The 14057-nt window shown below is 59.6% G+C and overlaps 3 protein-coding genes across 3 annotated transcripts; 2 read left to right on the forward strand and 1 right to left on the reverse strand.

Moving 5' to 3' along the window:
* Positions 1-2538: 2538 nt before the first annotated feature.
* LOC123932030 (caseinolytic mitochondrial matrix peptidase proteolytic subunit) lies at positions 2539-7835 on the forward strand. Its single transcript, XM_045989659.1, has 6 exons — positions 2539-2764; positions 2865-2936; positions 3453-3549; positions 4406-4593; positions 5547-5652; positions 7468-7835. Exons 1-6 carry the CDS (start codon positions 2579-2581, stop codon positions 7638-7640), a joined length of 822 nt encoding a protein of 273 aa, XP_045845615.1. The 5' UTR covers positions 2539-2578; the 3' UTR covers positions 7641-7835.
* A 2238-nt stretch (positions 7836-10073) lies between these two features.
* Positions 10074-11696, forward strand: ALKBH7 (alkB homolog 7). The gene is made up of 4 exons (XM_045991540.1): positions 10074-10314; positions 10927-11100; positions 11180-11304; positions 11478-11696. The coding sequence occupies exons 1-4, from the start codon at positions 10111-10113 to the stop codon at positions 11629-11631; spliced, it is 657 nt and encodes a 218-aa protein (XP_045847496.1). The 5' UTR covers positions 10074-10110; the 3' UTR covers positions 11632-11696.
* A 155-nt stretch (positions 11697-11851) lies between these two features.
* PSPN (persephin) lies at positions 11852-12494 on the reverse strand. The gene is made up of 2 exons (XM_045991541.1): positions 12362-12494; positions 11852-12274 (listed from the first exon to the last, which is right to left on the reverse strand). The coding sequence occupies exons 1-2, from the start codon at positions 12492-12494 to the stop codon at positions 11967-11969; spliced, it is 441 nt and encodes a 146-aa protein (XP_045847497.1). The 3' UTR covers positions 11852-11966.
* Positions 12495-14057: the final 1563 nt, after the last annotated feature.

The following is a 14057-nucleotide window of genomic DNA, read 5'->3' on the forward strand; positions in this document are numbered from 1 at the left end:
CCCAACGTCAGGATAAATATTTCACGAAACGTTTGTATTTTTGTGTCCTCGGACACTATCTAAGATGTCTCTCTCCTGTGAGTCCTAATCTAAAAGGCCGGACGAATGCTGTCCCGAGGACCACAGAACTGATTCCGACCTCCGGCTTCCAGGAGCTCCCATGCCACAGGGGATAAAGAAGACAGAATGAATGGGTGTCACTAAATGGACAGCCGTTTAAAGAAGGCAGGGGTTCCAGAGTGGACCTGGGGTATCAGCAAGGCGAACCAGGGAAGGCTTCTTTACTAAAGAGAAGATAGGAAGGAAGAGAAGATAGGGAGACTGATGTGTTGGGAAGGAGCTAGATTCAGGAAGAGGACCCATGCAAAGCCCAGGTGCCTGGACGGGGCTTGGTCTGTTTGAGGAACGGAAAGCTGGCCCGGGTCACCGCTGGAGCCAAGTGGGGAAGGGAGGGTGGAAGCAGGTGACAGAGGAGGTCAGCGTGGGTGACGGGGAGCCAAGCGGAGGGCTTTAGGCAGGGGAGGGTTACGGCGAGCTTTCTCTGGTTGCTGAAGGGAGAAGTGACTCCAGGACCCGCGGAGCAGCTGGAACACACAGGGGCTGTTGCCCACGGAGGAGGTGAAAAGTGGCTGAACGATGGACAGGCAGAGCGGGTGAACAAAGGGAAGCAGTGAGGTCAGGGGGTGTGGGGGTGTGGGGGGAGGGACTGCGGGGACGGCCCACCCTTCTCCCCAGGGCAGGGCGGGACCTAGCGGAACCAGCCGGGCAGGGCCACCCACCTGACTCACAGCAGAAACTGGGACAGCCCATGCTGCCCACCTACGTCCACAGTCCCCACCGGGGAGTGCCACACCCCGGGCCCAAACACTGGCTCCCCCCGACCGCCACCCCCTGTCAGTGATGCCTAGATCTAGGCCTTCTTTCAGGGGTGCCTCTGGGGCCTCCTCCAAGCTCTTCCACTTTCAGGTCTTTTTCTCAGTCCTGCCCTCTCAGTCCTGCCCTGCTTCCATAAGGCATAAGTGTCCGTGTCCTGTTCTCTCTCTCCATCAGACTGGGATACGCTGTGAACACAGAGGGTACAAAAACTACCCTTACCTAGGGCACCCAGCATCAATGCTAGGGCCCAGCATTTAGGCTCTGTCTGCCTGCCTGGTGAACTCCTATCTATCTGTCAAAACCCACCTCAAAAGGACCCTCCTAAGGGAGGACTTCTTGGACGGCTGAGGTTCCCGGATAACACAATCAATAATTAAAACCCATCAATAGTGAATGCAAACTGAGCATTTACTATGTTCCGGGCCCCATTCCGAGGGCCTTACAGCAGCCCTAGGGTGTATGTTATCATTATCCCTATTTACAGATGGAACACGGAGGCTCAGGGACACATGGCTAGTAAGTAATGGGGCCCAAATCTGAACTCGGAGGACTTCAGTATGCTGCTTCCGAGGCAGGTCTCTTTAAATCCGTCCCTGTGAGATTGGTGTGATCATTGCTATCTCCCAGATGAGAAACTTCTGGCTCAGAGGGGGTTAAACAACGTGCCTAAGATCACACAGCACGTCCTGGGTTGAGCCAGTCTGGCAGGTGGGGCAGCTGCCTCTAAAGCTCTCAGCTCTTAACCTTCCTCCCTTATCACCCCTTGTTCTAGGCTCTGAGGACTTCTGTAAGAAGGTTGCATTTGGGGGTGCGTGGGTGGCTCAATGGGTTAAGCCTCTGCCTTCGGCTCAGGTCATGATCTCAGGGTCCTGGGACTGAGTCCTGTATTGGGCTCTCTGCTCAGTGGGGAGCCTGCTTCCCCCGGCCCCCTGCCTGCCTCTCTGCCTGCTGTGATCTCTCTGTCAAATAAATAAATAAAACCTTTAAACAGAAGAAGAAGGAGGAGGAGGACGAGGAAGCGGCATTTGAGCTGATTTGGGGGGAAAGAGAGGTTTCAAACCTTACCAGAAGCCTTCCTATTTCCATCCCTTTGCCCGTTCTTCTCCTGCCAGGAATGTCTTTCCCCACCTAACAAACTCCTATCCATCCTTCAAAACCCAGCTCCAATACTCACTCCTCCTTGGAAACCTTTCCACACAAATCTCCCACGCAGAGTCTGCAACACCCATCCTTGGGCTCCCACAGCCCGGGGTCCATAGATAAATGGAAAGGTCTCGGTAGGAGTTAGCCCCACCACGCTGGAAGCTTGGCTAGGCCGGGGGCCCAGTGGACACAAAGGAAATTATTTTTATTTATTTATTATTATAATTTTTTTTAAAGTAAGCTTTAGCCCAACGTGGGGCTTGAACTCACGAACCCCAGATGCAGTCGCATGCTCCACAGACTCAGCCAGCCAGGCGCCCCTGAGGCTGATCTTTAAGTTAAGGAATAACTCACTCACTGGGAAGGGGACTAGAACTGGGCTCATGGAGGGTCCTCCGCCTCCTTCCCCTTCAGGCTCCGCTCCACCCTCGCCCCGCCCCTAAGCACGCCGGTCCCACTCCCCGGACGTGGGCGGCCGGTGAGCATGCGCCCTAGACGCAACGCACGCCGGGAGTTGTAGTTCCGCCATCGGACGGAAGCCGGGACGGACTGCGGCGGGATGTGGCCCGGAATATTGGTTGGGGGGGCCCGGGTGGCGGCAGGTAGGTTCCCGGTGCTGGGACCTCGCCTCGCCGCCCGGTTCCCCCCGCGGCGGACGCCCAAGACCGGCCTGGCCCTGCAACGGAGCCTGCATGCGACGGCGGCCCGGGCTCTCCCGCTCATTCCCATCGTGGTGGAGCAGACGGTACAGCGGCCGCGGGAACTCGGCCCGGCGTGGGAGTCGGGGGTCTCCGGGCCGCGGGCACTGCCGGCCTCTGACCCCCACCGCCATCTTTCTCCCACAGGGTCGCGGCGAGCGCGCCTATGACATCTACTCGCGGCTGCTGCGGGAGCGTATCGTGTGTGTCATGGGTCCAGTGAGTGCCCTGCCGGGATTGTCCTCTGCGCCTGCCCAGACCCCATGCGCCCTTCCTCCTCCGCGAACCCCCTTGACCTCTTGACCTCCCACCAAGGCTCCGCCCTGGTCCCAGTCTGACACCCCGCTTCCTGGGCACAGGAGCTTTCAACCCCCTCTTCTGGCCCCAATCCCCCACCCCAGTCCTTCAGCCCCTCTGCTTTTCCCTACCTGATCTCTGACTCCTTCCCTCACCAGTGATCCCCATCCCCCCTACCCCCCCCCCCCCCCGCCCCAGTCTGACCCTCCTGACCCCTTCCCTTCCTTGCCCTGAGCCCACTGACTCCCCCCACTTCCAGTGCCCCAACCCCCTGGGGCCCTACCGCCCCTCACCATCTCCGCTCCCTGGTGCTGAGTTCTCCCCAACCGTCTTCCTTGGGCTCTTACACCCATCCCCGTTCTCGACCTCAGAGTTGCTTGGGTTAGCCTGCTCCTTGCCCTCCAGCTGGGCGCACCCACCCTCCCCGCTTGCTTGCAGATCGACGACAGCGTGGCCAGCCTGGTTATTGCGCAGCTGCTGTTCCTGCAGTCCGAGAGCAACAAGAAGCCCATCCACATGTACATCAACAGTCCGGGTGAGCAGAGCCATCCCCCCGGGGGGCCAGGGCCGATTCCTGGGTCACTCCAGGTGACTCAGGGGGCAGACCCCCCCCGCCACCAGCACCACCACTTCCATCAGGAACATTCTCCCTCTGGAGGAAGAAAGGGTGCTGAGCTTCCTTCAGAGTCCCAAAACTATCTCGGAACCTCCAAAAGTTGCCCGGTCCTTGCTTTTAAGTCCAGGTTCCCAAACTGGCAGCCAAGCCTGCCTCGGATCGCACATGTGGCATTTTACCAGCCTGACCTGGTGGTCCGCGTATTTTAAAATCGGTAGCTGCCACCACCAGCACCAAGCCCCTCCCAAAAGAGAAGAGCTCGTCTCCACCGAGCGCCAACTGAGCCCCGTCCTTGAAGCGTTCCGTAGGCATTGAACTCATCTGGTCCTCGCGGCAGCGGCCTGTGGTTGGTCCGGTTCAGTGATCCCCCGTCTGCAAGGAGACGCTGTGGCTGGCAGTCTGGGTAACTTGCCCAAGGTCACCCAGACCACACTGCCAGGACACGCCGACTCCAGAGTGTCCCTCTCGGCCACCACTCTCCCCGCTTTCTACCTTCCCTTGCAACTCTGACAGATCTGGTCCCCCCGGGGGCCTGTGTACATGGGTGGTAAGGGTCAGCTCGCTCTGGAGCATGTGCTCTCCTCTCCCCCATTTAGTTCGTGTCACCCGTTGCTGTCGCCTCCCTGCCCTCGGAAGTATTCCCGTTTGTGACGTGGGCTTTAAAGGGCTGCCTCTACACAAGCCCCCCCAAGGCCGGGGCCACACTTGGGGAAGGCTTGGGGGAGGAGCCGGCACAAGCCCCTCACTCCCGCTGCTCACTCCACCCCACCCGCAGGCGGCTTGGTGACGTCGGGCCTGGCCATCTACGACACGATGCAGTACATCCTGAACCCCATCTGCACATGGTGTGTGGGCCAGGCCGCCAGCATGGGCTCCCTGCTTCTGGCTGCCGGCACCCCGGGCATGCGCCACTCGCTCCCCAACTCCCGCATCATGATCCACCAGCCCTCCGGGGGTGCCCGGGTGAGTGCCGGGCCCACGCAGGCTGCTTTGGGATGGGGGTGGGTGGCGTCTGGACAGAAGGACCAACTGGGTGGAAGTCACGGGCGAGTGTCAGCGTTGACAAGTGTAGGTTTCACAATGATGTCAGGTACGGTGAGGCCAGCGGATCAGGAAAGGACTGCCACTGGAAAGACCATCTGTTACTCACAGTTCCCCAGGCGGGGTGGGCGGGGGGCTTGCCCCGTCACGTTTGCCCACATGGGAAGCACCAGGGTCACTCAGGAGGCACAGAGCAGGGGTGGGGGGTGGATAGGGATTTTACTGTGGTTTCTGCAGGAAGGAACAGTGAGGCAGGGCCCTCAGGGCTCGGGACGGGCTAGTCTGAATTATCTCAGCGGGCTCTGGGGGATAGGGGATGGCCTCGTGCGTGGTCTGGCCCGGACCCTGGGGGAAGGGGGCAGGGGACAGTGGCCCTGAGTATGCGTGCCCCACGGAGGAGGGGGGCGCGTTTGGGATCAGCTGGTTTGACTGCAAAAACTCATGGCGGAGCTGGAGCTGTCCGCTCGCTCCCAGAATCCGCTTGCCCTGGGAGGGGCGAGGCTCCACGTGCAGAAAATATAGTTAATACCGGAAGCTTTCCGCCTGGGTGCCTCAGTCAGCTAAGCATCGGACTCTTGATTTTGGCTCAGGCCATAGTCTCGGGGTCACGGGATCGAGCCCCACATCGCATGGGGCTCCCTGCTCAGTGGGGAGTCTGCTTCTCCGTCTCCCCCTGTCCCTCACCCCATCTCTCTCTCTCTAAAAGGAATAAATAAAATCTTTAAAAAAAAAATACAGGAAGCCTTCCTGGTAGGGGCAAAGATGCCGCAGGGTGTGTGGGCCTCGAAAAGCACCGCTCTGCCGGTCTGAACGCCCTCTCCAGCCTCCCTGCAAGTGGCTGACGCTCACTGTGACCTTCCCCCTCCTACTCTCAGGGCCAAGCCACAGACATCGCCATCCAGGCAGAGGAGATCATGAAACTCAAGAAGCAGCTCTACGGCATCTACGCCAAGCACACCAGACAGAGCCTGCAGGTGATCGGTGAGTGCCCCGCCCCGGGCGCCCCCTGCCCTCCTTTATTTTAACCAACGCGCACACGTGTGGCAGGCCTCGTGCCAAGCCAGGGCCTCTCGACCCTGGCACCGCTGACCCTCAGGCCTGGACCATCCTCTGTCCTGGCCGCTGTGGGACGTGGAGCCACATCCCTGGCCACTGGATGTCCGTAGCACCTTCCGTTTGTGAGGACCAAAGCTGCTCCCAGAGGTCACCCAGTGTCCCCAACCCCCAGTGGAAATCCCCTGTCCTAAGCACTTTAAAAAGACCAGTTTGCAGAATCTTCATAAGAACTCGCTTAAAATGGGTCAGAGGTTTGAACGCGGTCCTCAATAAAGAATATTCCAGATGGCCAAGAAACAAGAAAAGATGCTCATCATCTTTAGTGACGATATTTTAAAATGCCATCATTAGGGGCGCCTGGCTGGCTCCGTCGGGAGAGACGTGACTGTTGGTCTCAGTGTCAGGAGTTCAAGCCCCATGTTGGGCGTGGAGATAACTCAAAATTAAATAAATAAGTAAAATTGCCCATATATATACACACAGAGACACACACACGTAACATATATATATTTTAAGATTTTTTTTACCTTTTTTTTTTTAAGATCTATTTATTTATTTATTTATTTGACAGAGAGAGAGCAGAGCTATAGGCAGAGGGAGAGGGAGAGGGAGAAGCAGGCTCTCAGCTGAGCAGGGACCCTGATGCCTGAGTCCGGATCCTGACCTGAGCCAAAGGCAGCCGCTTAACGACTGAGCCACCCAGGCGCCCCGATTTATTTCTTTTCCAGAGTACAAGGGGGGAGGGGCAGAGGGAGAGGGAGCGACTCACACTGACCGTGGAGCCCGACACAGGGGCTCCATCCCACGACCCTGAGATCACGACCAGAGCTGAAACCAAGAGTTGGACGCTTCACCGACTGCCACCCAAGCACCCCTCGCGCATCTGTTTCTTGCAAAAGAGCATCATTAGTCGAGGGAAAGGCCAGCTAAGGCCCCGGGGAAGAGGTAACATCCAAAACCCGACTCCCGGCACCAGTGAGAATGTGGAACTGGAACACTCACCCGCAGCGGGCGGGAGCGAAGAGGAAAGCCGTCTGACACCCCCCTGCTCGGGCTCAGAAGGCTCCAGACGCTCCGGTTCTCCCACTCTGCATGCAACCGGATGTGGGTGCTTATGTCCACCAAAGCTGCGGATGGGCGTGCCGACTGCCGTCCTGACGGCCTGTGTGCGGGAGCCCCACGCCGGGAGACACCCCCATGCCCAACAGCAGGGCAAGTGCATCCGAGCTTAATTTACGCCGTGGAGTCCCACAGGGCAACGACAGAGACCCGGCCATGGGGACACGCGGCAGCCGGGCTGAATCTCGGACACAGAGTGCCAAGCAGGAAAAAGGAGTAAATACGCTGATTCCACATATTTAAAAACAAAAAGAAGCACACTTATTTCTGCCGTCACGCCACCATTAGGCTAGCGGTTACTGTTGGGCCAGAGGAGTCAGTGACTGGAAGGAGGCTCCCCCCAGGGGCAGCTGGGGATCCGGGACTCAGTCTCAGTCTGGGTGCTGGCCATGTGGGTATGTGAAATTCACACTGTCCACTTGCCATCTGGATGTGTATTAGACATCAGGAACCATAAAAAAAGAAAAATGGAATGGATATTTTACCAATGGGGAAACTGGGGTACCAAGAGGGGAAAGGCAAGGTCACCTGGCGAAGAAGGGACAGAACAGGGCCCCCGACCTGGCCCCAGGTCTCCCCGGCTTTAACCTCACCCACCCTGCTTCTTGCTTCCCCTGGCAGAGTCGGCCATGGAGAGGGACCGCTACATGAGCCCCATGGAGGCCCAGGAGTTTGGCATCTTGGACAAGGTTCTGGTGCACCCTCCCCAGGACGGTGAGGATGAGCCCGAGCTGGTGCAGAAGGAGCCTGTGGGGGCGGCGACGGCAGCAGAGCCCGCCCCTGCCAGCATCTGAGAGCCAGACCTCACCCTCCAGAGGAGAGTCGGGGGAGGCCAGGCGCCAGTCAGAAGCTGGAGCTGCAGCCCTGCCCACCTCTCGCTGCTGAGCCTGCAAGGGCCCCGGGAGAAACTCTGGGTTTGGGGCTGCCCCTCAGGGCAGGTATCTTGAATGAGACACTGTGATTTTCAATTAAATCTTTGTAGTCTTTGAGCCCCGTCTGTGGCACCTTCCCTGCCTGCTCCACCCTGGCACGCACGCCTGTGCCCTGCACGATGCCTCGTCTGCCTTCACCCCAGCCCGAGGCTCTGACCTCCCAAGCCCTAACTGCAGCAAACCCTACTGAGCAAAAAGGATATTTCAGGCACTGTTCTAGAGGCCACGACATATCCTGAGGCAAACAAAATTCCCTGTCTTCAAAGAACTTACTCTTGTGGTGGTAGACAATTTTTTTAAAAACCAGGGAAAGAGGTATGCAGAGTGTGTGTGTGTGTAAGAGAAAGAGAGTTACAGCTTTCAGTGGGGTGGCCAGTGAAGGCCTTGGTGAGAAAGTGATCCTTGAACAAGGTTTAAAGTAAGAGAAGGACAGAGCAGTCCAGGCAGCAGGCATAGCAAGTGCAAAGGCCCTGTGGCAGGACTGTGACTACCATGTGGGAGGGGCCCCCGAGGAGGCTCGTGGCTGAAGTGAGGTGGTGGGGGGACAAGGCAGAGATGTGAACAGAAAGGAAGGAGGACAGAGCTTAGAAGGCCTGGTGGATCAGAGCAAAGAGGGACATGAGCCATGAAGGGTTCTGAGAAGAAAGAAAAAGCAGGGGCACTATGGTTCCCATGGAGTACTGGGAGGAGTGCAGCCAGCGTGGAAACCGGGAGATGAATTCAGAGACTTGGAATAATCAGATGAAAGCTGGCGGCCCCAGCTGGGTGGCCAGGAGAGGTCGGATTCTAGCCAGGTTTTAAAGGCAGAGCTGACGAGTGGAAAGGCTGCCAGAAGGCGCAGGTGTGGGAGCAGGAGTCCAGTTTGGACACATATTACTTCTGGTGCTTGATGTGCCTCAGACATCCGGGGGGGATGGATAAATCTGGGGTCAGGGTTGAGAATGAAAATGGACAAGACATCACTGGGTATGTCAATAAAGTAGCAGTCAGCCTGAGAACCGGCTGCTGGATCTGGCACAGCGGAAGTCACTGACGGCATGAGCGGGAGCCCCACGTTCAGGGTTGTAGGGGCCGAAAGCCAGCCTGGCATGCACCCAGAGGGGAGGGGCGGGAAGACATGGGAGCTCGACCCGTTTCTCAAGAAATGCCATTGTGTAAGGAGAGCAGAGAACGTGTGGCTGTCCCTGGAGGGATCCTGGGGTCAATATTTCAACATGCATTTCTAAAAAGATAAATCTTTAAAAAGGCCACCAAAATGCAGTTTGCAAACCCCCATCCCCCCAAAAACCAAAATCATCCCAAATCCAACCAGTGTGCAAATCTCCCCAGTTGCCTCTAGGTTATTAGTTTGTTCGAGTCAGCCTCCAGGTAAGGTGCATACCTTGCAACTGACTGATGCTCCCTGAAGCCTCTTTTAACTGCGGGTTTTCTCCTGCATCTCTCTCTCAATCTCTCCCTCTTTTCCTTCTCTTTCCTTGAAATTCAGCCGTTGGTCTTGTGGACTTCCCATCTGAATTTTGATGATGGGATCAGGACCGGCTGTGACCTCTGTCTGTCCTTGATATTTCCTGTGACTTGACGTATAAACCTAGAGAAGTCTGATCGGGTTCAGGTTCCGCTTTCTGGCAAATGGCCTCTTAAGTGGAGGTGTGTCCGTCCATCAGGAGGCCCCCAAAGTATCGTGGTGCCTCATTTTGTGACGTTAGGGGCCGATGACAATCCGTGTCTAGATCCACTAAATATCCAGTAAAGGCTGCAAAGTGGTGCTATGTCAATCCTACCCTTAAAGCAAGCGGAGGGTTTTTGGGTTTGCTTTTTACTTATAAGGTGGGAGCCAGCCCGTTTGTACACGGGTAGGGATGATGCAGACGAGAGGGGGAACGGGTGATGCTTGGCTTCAAACTTTGACCCCAACCTCTACCTTGACATCATGGCCTTGATGTCACTCCCCTCAACCCCGTGCCCCTGACTTCTTCATCTCAGCGGACTTTTCCCTCAATCTCAAGTCCTGGCCGACCCCACAACCCGGGCCCTGAACAAATCCTCCTACAGCCCCTGACGTCACGCCCTAGGCGGCTTCCGCCGTTGAGCCCCGCCCCCCGGCCGCCTCCATCTACGGCGCCCACTGCGCCCACAGCGCGGGAGAGGAGGCGGGTTCTCTGGGGAGCCAATAGCTTGAGAGGGCGAACAGAGCAACAGCCAGTAACCTTGGCCGGGGGCGGGCTCTGGGGAAGGCCAATCATTGAAGGGACTCGGTGCGGCCACAGCCAATGGCTCCGGGGCGGGGGCGTAGCCCTGACTCCGACAGCTTCCACGACCCGGCCCCGGGGTTATGGCCGGGAGTGGACGGCTGGCGCTGGGGACGCTGCCGGTACCCGGCTGGGTGCGGGGATCGAGCCCGGCCGTACTGAGCCGCCTTCGGGACGCGGCCGTGGTCCGGCCGGGTTTCCTAAGCGCGGCCGAGGAGGAGACGCTGAGCCGTGAGCTGGAGCCCGAGCTGCGCCGCCGCCGCTACGAATACGATCACTGGGACGCGGTGAGGCCGGCAGCGCTGGGGGCGGGGCCTGGGATGCCGCGCGGGGCGGAGCTACGACGGGGGCGGGGCCTGCGGCGTTAGAGGTAGGCACGGGGGTGGAGCGCTGGTTTGTAGCGGGGTACGGTTGGGGACGGGGTCTTGATGCCCAGGGCCTTTGCGGGCGGAGATGAGGGCTCGGCCATAGCTGGATCCCTGACCTGGAAGTCTAGGATGTGTGGGGGACAGGAGCAAGGTTAGGAGCCGAAGCAGGTGTGGAGCGAGAAGAGGGAGGGTCATTGGCTGGGGGCGGAGACAGAAGACGAGGGGAATCGAGTTGTGGGCGGAGACAAACAAAATTGAACGTTTCGGTGGGGCCAGCACTGGGGACTAACTCTGGGACTGAATTGGAACCTGAAGGCGGGTACAGAGAAGTGAGGCCGGGCCTAGTAGGACAGGGGTTGGGGTTTGAGACCCAGGATCTTAGGGTAGGTAGGACCAAGGTGGTAAGTTGAGGGTGGTGTCAAGGGTCATACTGGGAAAGCCAGTTCTTTGCACTCTGCCCTACCCCCCCCGTGCCTCAGTTTCCCTGTTCGCTCTGCGAGCTTGCTGGCTTGACGGAAGCTCTCTGTGCAGGCCATCCACGGTTTCCGAGAGACAGAAAAGTCACGCTGGTCCGAGGCAAGCCGGGCCATCCTGCAGCGTGTGCAAGCAGCCGCCTTTAGCCCTGGCCAGACCCTGCTGTCCGCAGTGCATGTGCTGGACCTGGAACCTCGGGGCTACATCAAGCCGCACGTGGACAGCATCAAGGTGGGCAGAGGCCAGAGCCTTGGATGGGGATGGGCCATTGGGGCCAGAGGTTGACTGGCTGCCATGCCCCCTCTTCCAGTTCTGCGGAGCCACCATCGCTGGTCTGTCCCTACTATCTCCCAGCATCATGCGGCTGGTGCACACCCAGGAGCCAGGGGAGTGGCTGGAACTCTTGCTGGAGCCAGGCTCCCTCTACATCCTTAGGTACTGCTCAGCCAAGGGGCCCCCATTCCGCCCAGTAACCCCTCAGATGTCCACCCAGCACGTTTCTCGTTTTCAGCCCTCCCAGCAGACACGAGCATTCCCCTGTGGCAGGCAGGCCACCTGGTGTGGAGCCACCCTCACCCCACCCAGCCACAGCCTGTTTTCTCTTGCAGGGGCTCAGCCCGTTATGACTTCTCCCATGAGATTCTTCGGGATGAAGAGTCCTTTTTTGGGGCGCGTCGGGTTCCCCGGGGCCGACGCATCTCTGTGATCTGCCGCTCCCTCCCTGAAGGGCTGGAGCCGAGGCAGCCGCCCCCAGCCTGCTGAACCCCCGGCTCTTCCCGCAGCTTCTCGGAGACACCGTGTTGGTGAATAAAGTTGGAGTGTGGACAGACTGGCCTTCCTTGCACTGGCTGCTCGCAGGGGCTGAGCGGGACTGGGGAAGCCCAGGAACCCCCGGCCCCCGGCCCCTCCCCGCTCTGGGAGCTGAGGTGGCCCCAGGCAAGGCGCACTGGGGCTGGACACAATCATGCACCGAACACAGTCATGCGGGGCAGTTCCTTTATTATGCTGCTTGCCCGGCCCACCTCCCCTCTGGTCTCCAATAAATAAGTCAGCGGAGCTCCTCCAGGAGCCTCAGGGGGGCCCCAGGCCAGGCGTCCTTAGGCGCCACAGCTGCAGGCGGCCGCCGAGAGCTGGGGCAGCCACTGCCAGCGGTGGCGGTCGTCAAGAAAGGCCACATCAGCGTAGCGGGTGGGCCGGCAGCAGGGCCCGCCGTGGGCTCGGCCCTGGCCCCGCAGGCGGGCGAGCGTCCGGCCGTGCTGGGTGCGCGCATCACGGGGGCAGCTGCCTGCACAGTAACGGAAGACGACCGTCTCCTCCGACGCGTAGCCCAGGCCCAGCTCGGCCACGGGTAGGGACAGGCTCCACAGCTGGCACGGGCTGGCCAGGGCTCGGCGCGGGCGGGCCCCTGCGGGGGACAGAGGGGCAGCTGACAGCTAGTGGGGTCTGGGCGGGAAGGAATCGGGGAGTCATGCAGGGTCCAGGGGGTCCTTACTCAGCTGCAGCCTTGGGGTCCCTCGGAGCTCTTCCTCTGTTACCGGAGCCCCCCAAGCACCAGGGCCCCCGGTGACGCCCAGCCGCAGCGACAGGAGCAGCAGAGAGCAGAGCAGGACACGTCCTGTGCCCATAGTGACAGGTGGGTCCTGATGGTGGGGAGGCCTCGCTCCCTCAATTTATCCCGCTGCCGGGGCAGGGCCGGGGCGAGGCGGGGAGGGGGTAGAATCACCTCTTCATTGCTGCTGCTGTAACCACAGGATGACCCCCACGTCCCGCAGCACACGCTGTCCTGTGTCTTCCCACCAGGTCCTCTGTCCCACCCGCTGTGCCTCCAAGAGTTAAGCATTCACCCCCTCCCCGCCCCATCCAGACATTCCGCAGACCCGTTTCCGACACCCCCTTCGCCCCTGATTTACGAGTGTTGCAGCAGCCAGAGCCGAACTCAGGGCGGGCCACGGGGCCCCCTGCCCCACCTGCTTCTGGAAAGAAGTTGGAGGGGCCACTGAGAGCCCACAGTGGGACCCCTTCCTCACTCAGGGTGCCCGGGGTCTGGAGTCCCCACACTGTGCACCAGGTAGAGCGGGGTGGGGGCAGGGCGCGGCGGGGGGAAAGGTCAGCAGGTAGCCGGGCTGTCACCTGGAGGATTAAGGCTTCACGCTCCTGTCTCCGGGCCTGTCCGAGCCGGCGTCAAAACAGGAAAAGGGAGAGGCCCGGGGAACAGCCAAGAACTGGAACACGGGGCCAGGAAGCTCAGCCTGCAGGGACTCCTGTCTCTAGAAGGCCCACCTGAGGCCCCTGGGACCTCAGCCCCCTCCCAACGTTAGGGCGGGAGGGGCGGTTACACCCGCCAGTTCTGAGAGGCAGCAGAAATTTCCAGTGACTTCCTTGCCCCTCTGACCTCAGGGAAAGGAGGCCCTCCCTCGCCCGTGAAAGGGGGCTAACCCGGGGCCTTCCCACACGAGGCTCTGAGGACAGGTGGCACATTTAGCGTGGAACACACTGCCTGAGGAGGAGCTTGGGAGAGCAAGTCCTCAAGCCTGCTTTGAGGCCTCAGAAGCACGAAGAACCCGGATAGCGCTTGAAAAGCTGCTCCATCTCATGAAGTTCGGGCCGGGTGGGAGCTCAGGTAGGAGCCTGCAGCCATGGGGCGGGGGGGTGGCGGGGACACGCAGAAACCAGCATGTTTCCCCACGGCTGGGGCACACGTGCGACGCAGGTCCTCCCCAGGAAAACACCAGCTCAGGAATTCGTCCTGCACCGGTGAGCAGAGAATCATGGGTTCGGGAACCGCTGTGGGCTTTTTATGTGAGCAGAGCTGGGGACGGACCCCAACTCGGCCTGCATCTTGCTGGTGTGGTTACCGTGGCACCTGCTGAGACCACCTTCAGACAACTGTCGCTTGTCCAAAGTCACATTCAAAGCCAGATCCTGCCGCACACAAGGCCCTTGCTCCTAGCCACTGGGGCCCCGGGGACCAGCCCGGTTGTGGAGAGGCCTTAGCCCTCCGTCGCATGGCAGGGAGGCCAGGAGTCAAATCGCCAGGCCAGGGCAACCCTGCTTTCCTGCCGCCCCCAGAAAGACCTGGCGGAAGGATGGGGAGGGAGGCTGGACGGACCTGGGACATTCCTAGGAATTAGCCTGTCATCTCTGGCATCCCTGCTCGGCGGCCAAGGGCCTGTGGAACTGGGTGGGGA

This window comes from Meles meles, chromosome 20 (genome assembly GCF_922984935.1).
Source record: "Meles meles chromosome 20, mMelMel3.1 paternal haplotype, whole genome shotgun sequence".
Lineage (NCBI taxonomy): Eukaryota > Metazoa > Chordata > Mammalia > Carnivora > Mustelidae > Meles > Meles meles.

Bases quoted from the DNA above. Each gene is read 5' to 3' on its own strand.
- PSPN (XM_045991541.1), bottom strand. From the start codon at position 12,494: ATGGGCACAGGACGTGTCCTGCTCTGCTCTCTGCTGCTCCTGTCGCTG. The intron at 12,275-12,361 runs GTAAGGACCCCC...TGTCCCCCGCAG, and splicing joins GACCCCAAGGCTGCAGCTGA to GGGCCCGCCCGCGCCGAGCC.
- LOC123932030 (XM_045989659.1), top strand. From the start codon at position 2,579: ATGTGGCCCGGAATATTGGTTGGGGGGGCCCGGGTGGCGGCAGGTAGG. The intron at 4,594-5,546 runs GTGAGTGCCGGG...TCCTACTCTCAG, and splicing joins AGCCCTCCGGGGGTGCCCGG to GGCCAAGCCACAGACATCGC. The intron at 5,653-7,467 runs GTGAGTGCCCCG...TTCCCCTGGCAG, and splicing joins ACAGAGCCTGCAGGTGATCG to AGTCGGCCATGGAGAGGGAC.
- ALKBH7 (XM_045991540.1), top strand. From the start codon at position 10,111: ATGGCCGGGAGTGGACGGCTGGCGCTGGGGACGCTGCCGGTACCCGGC. The intron at 11,101-11,179 runs GTGGGCAGAGGC...CCCCTCTTCCAG, and splicing joins CGCACGTGGACAGCATCAAG to TTCTGCGGAGCCACCATCGC. The intron at 11,305-11,477 runs GTACTGCTCAGC...TTTCTCTTGCAG, and splicing joins GGCTCCCTCTACATCCTTAG to GGGCTCAGCCCGTTATGACT.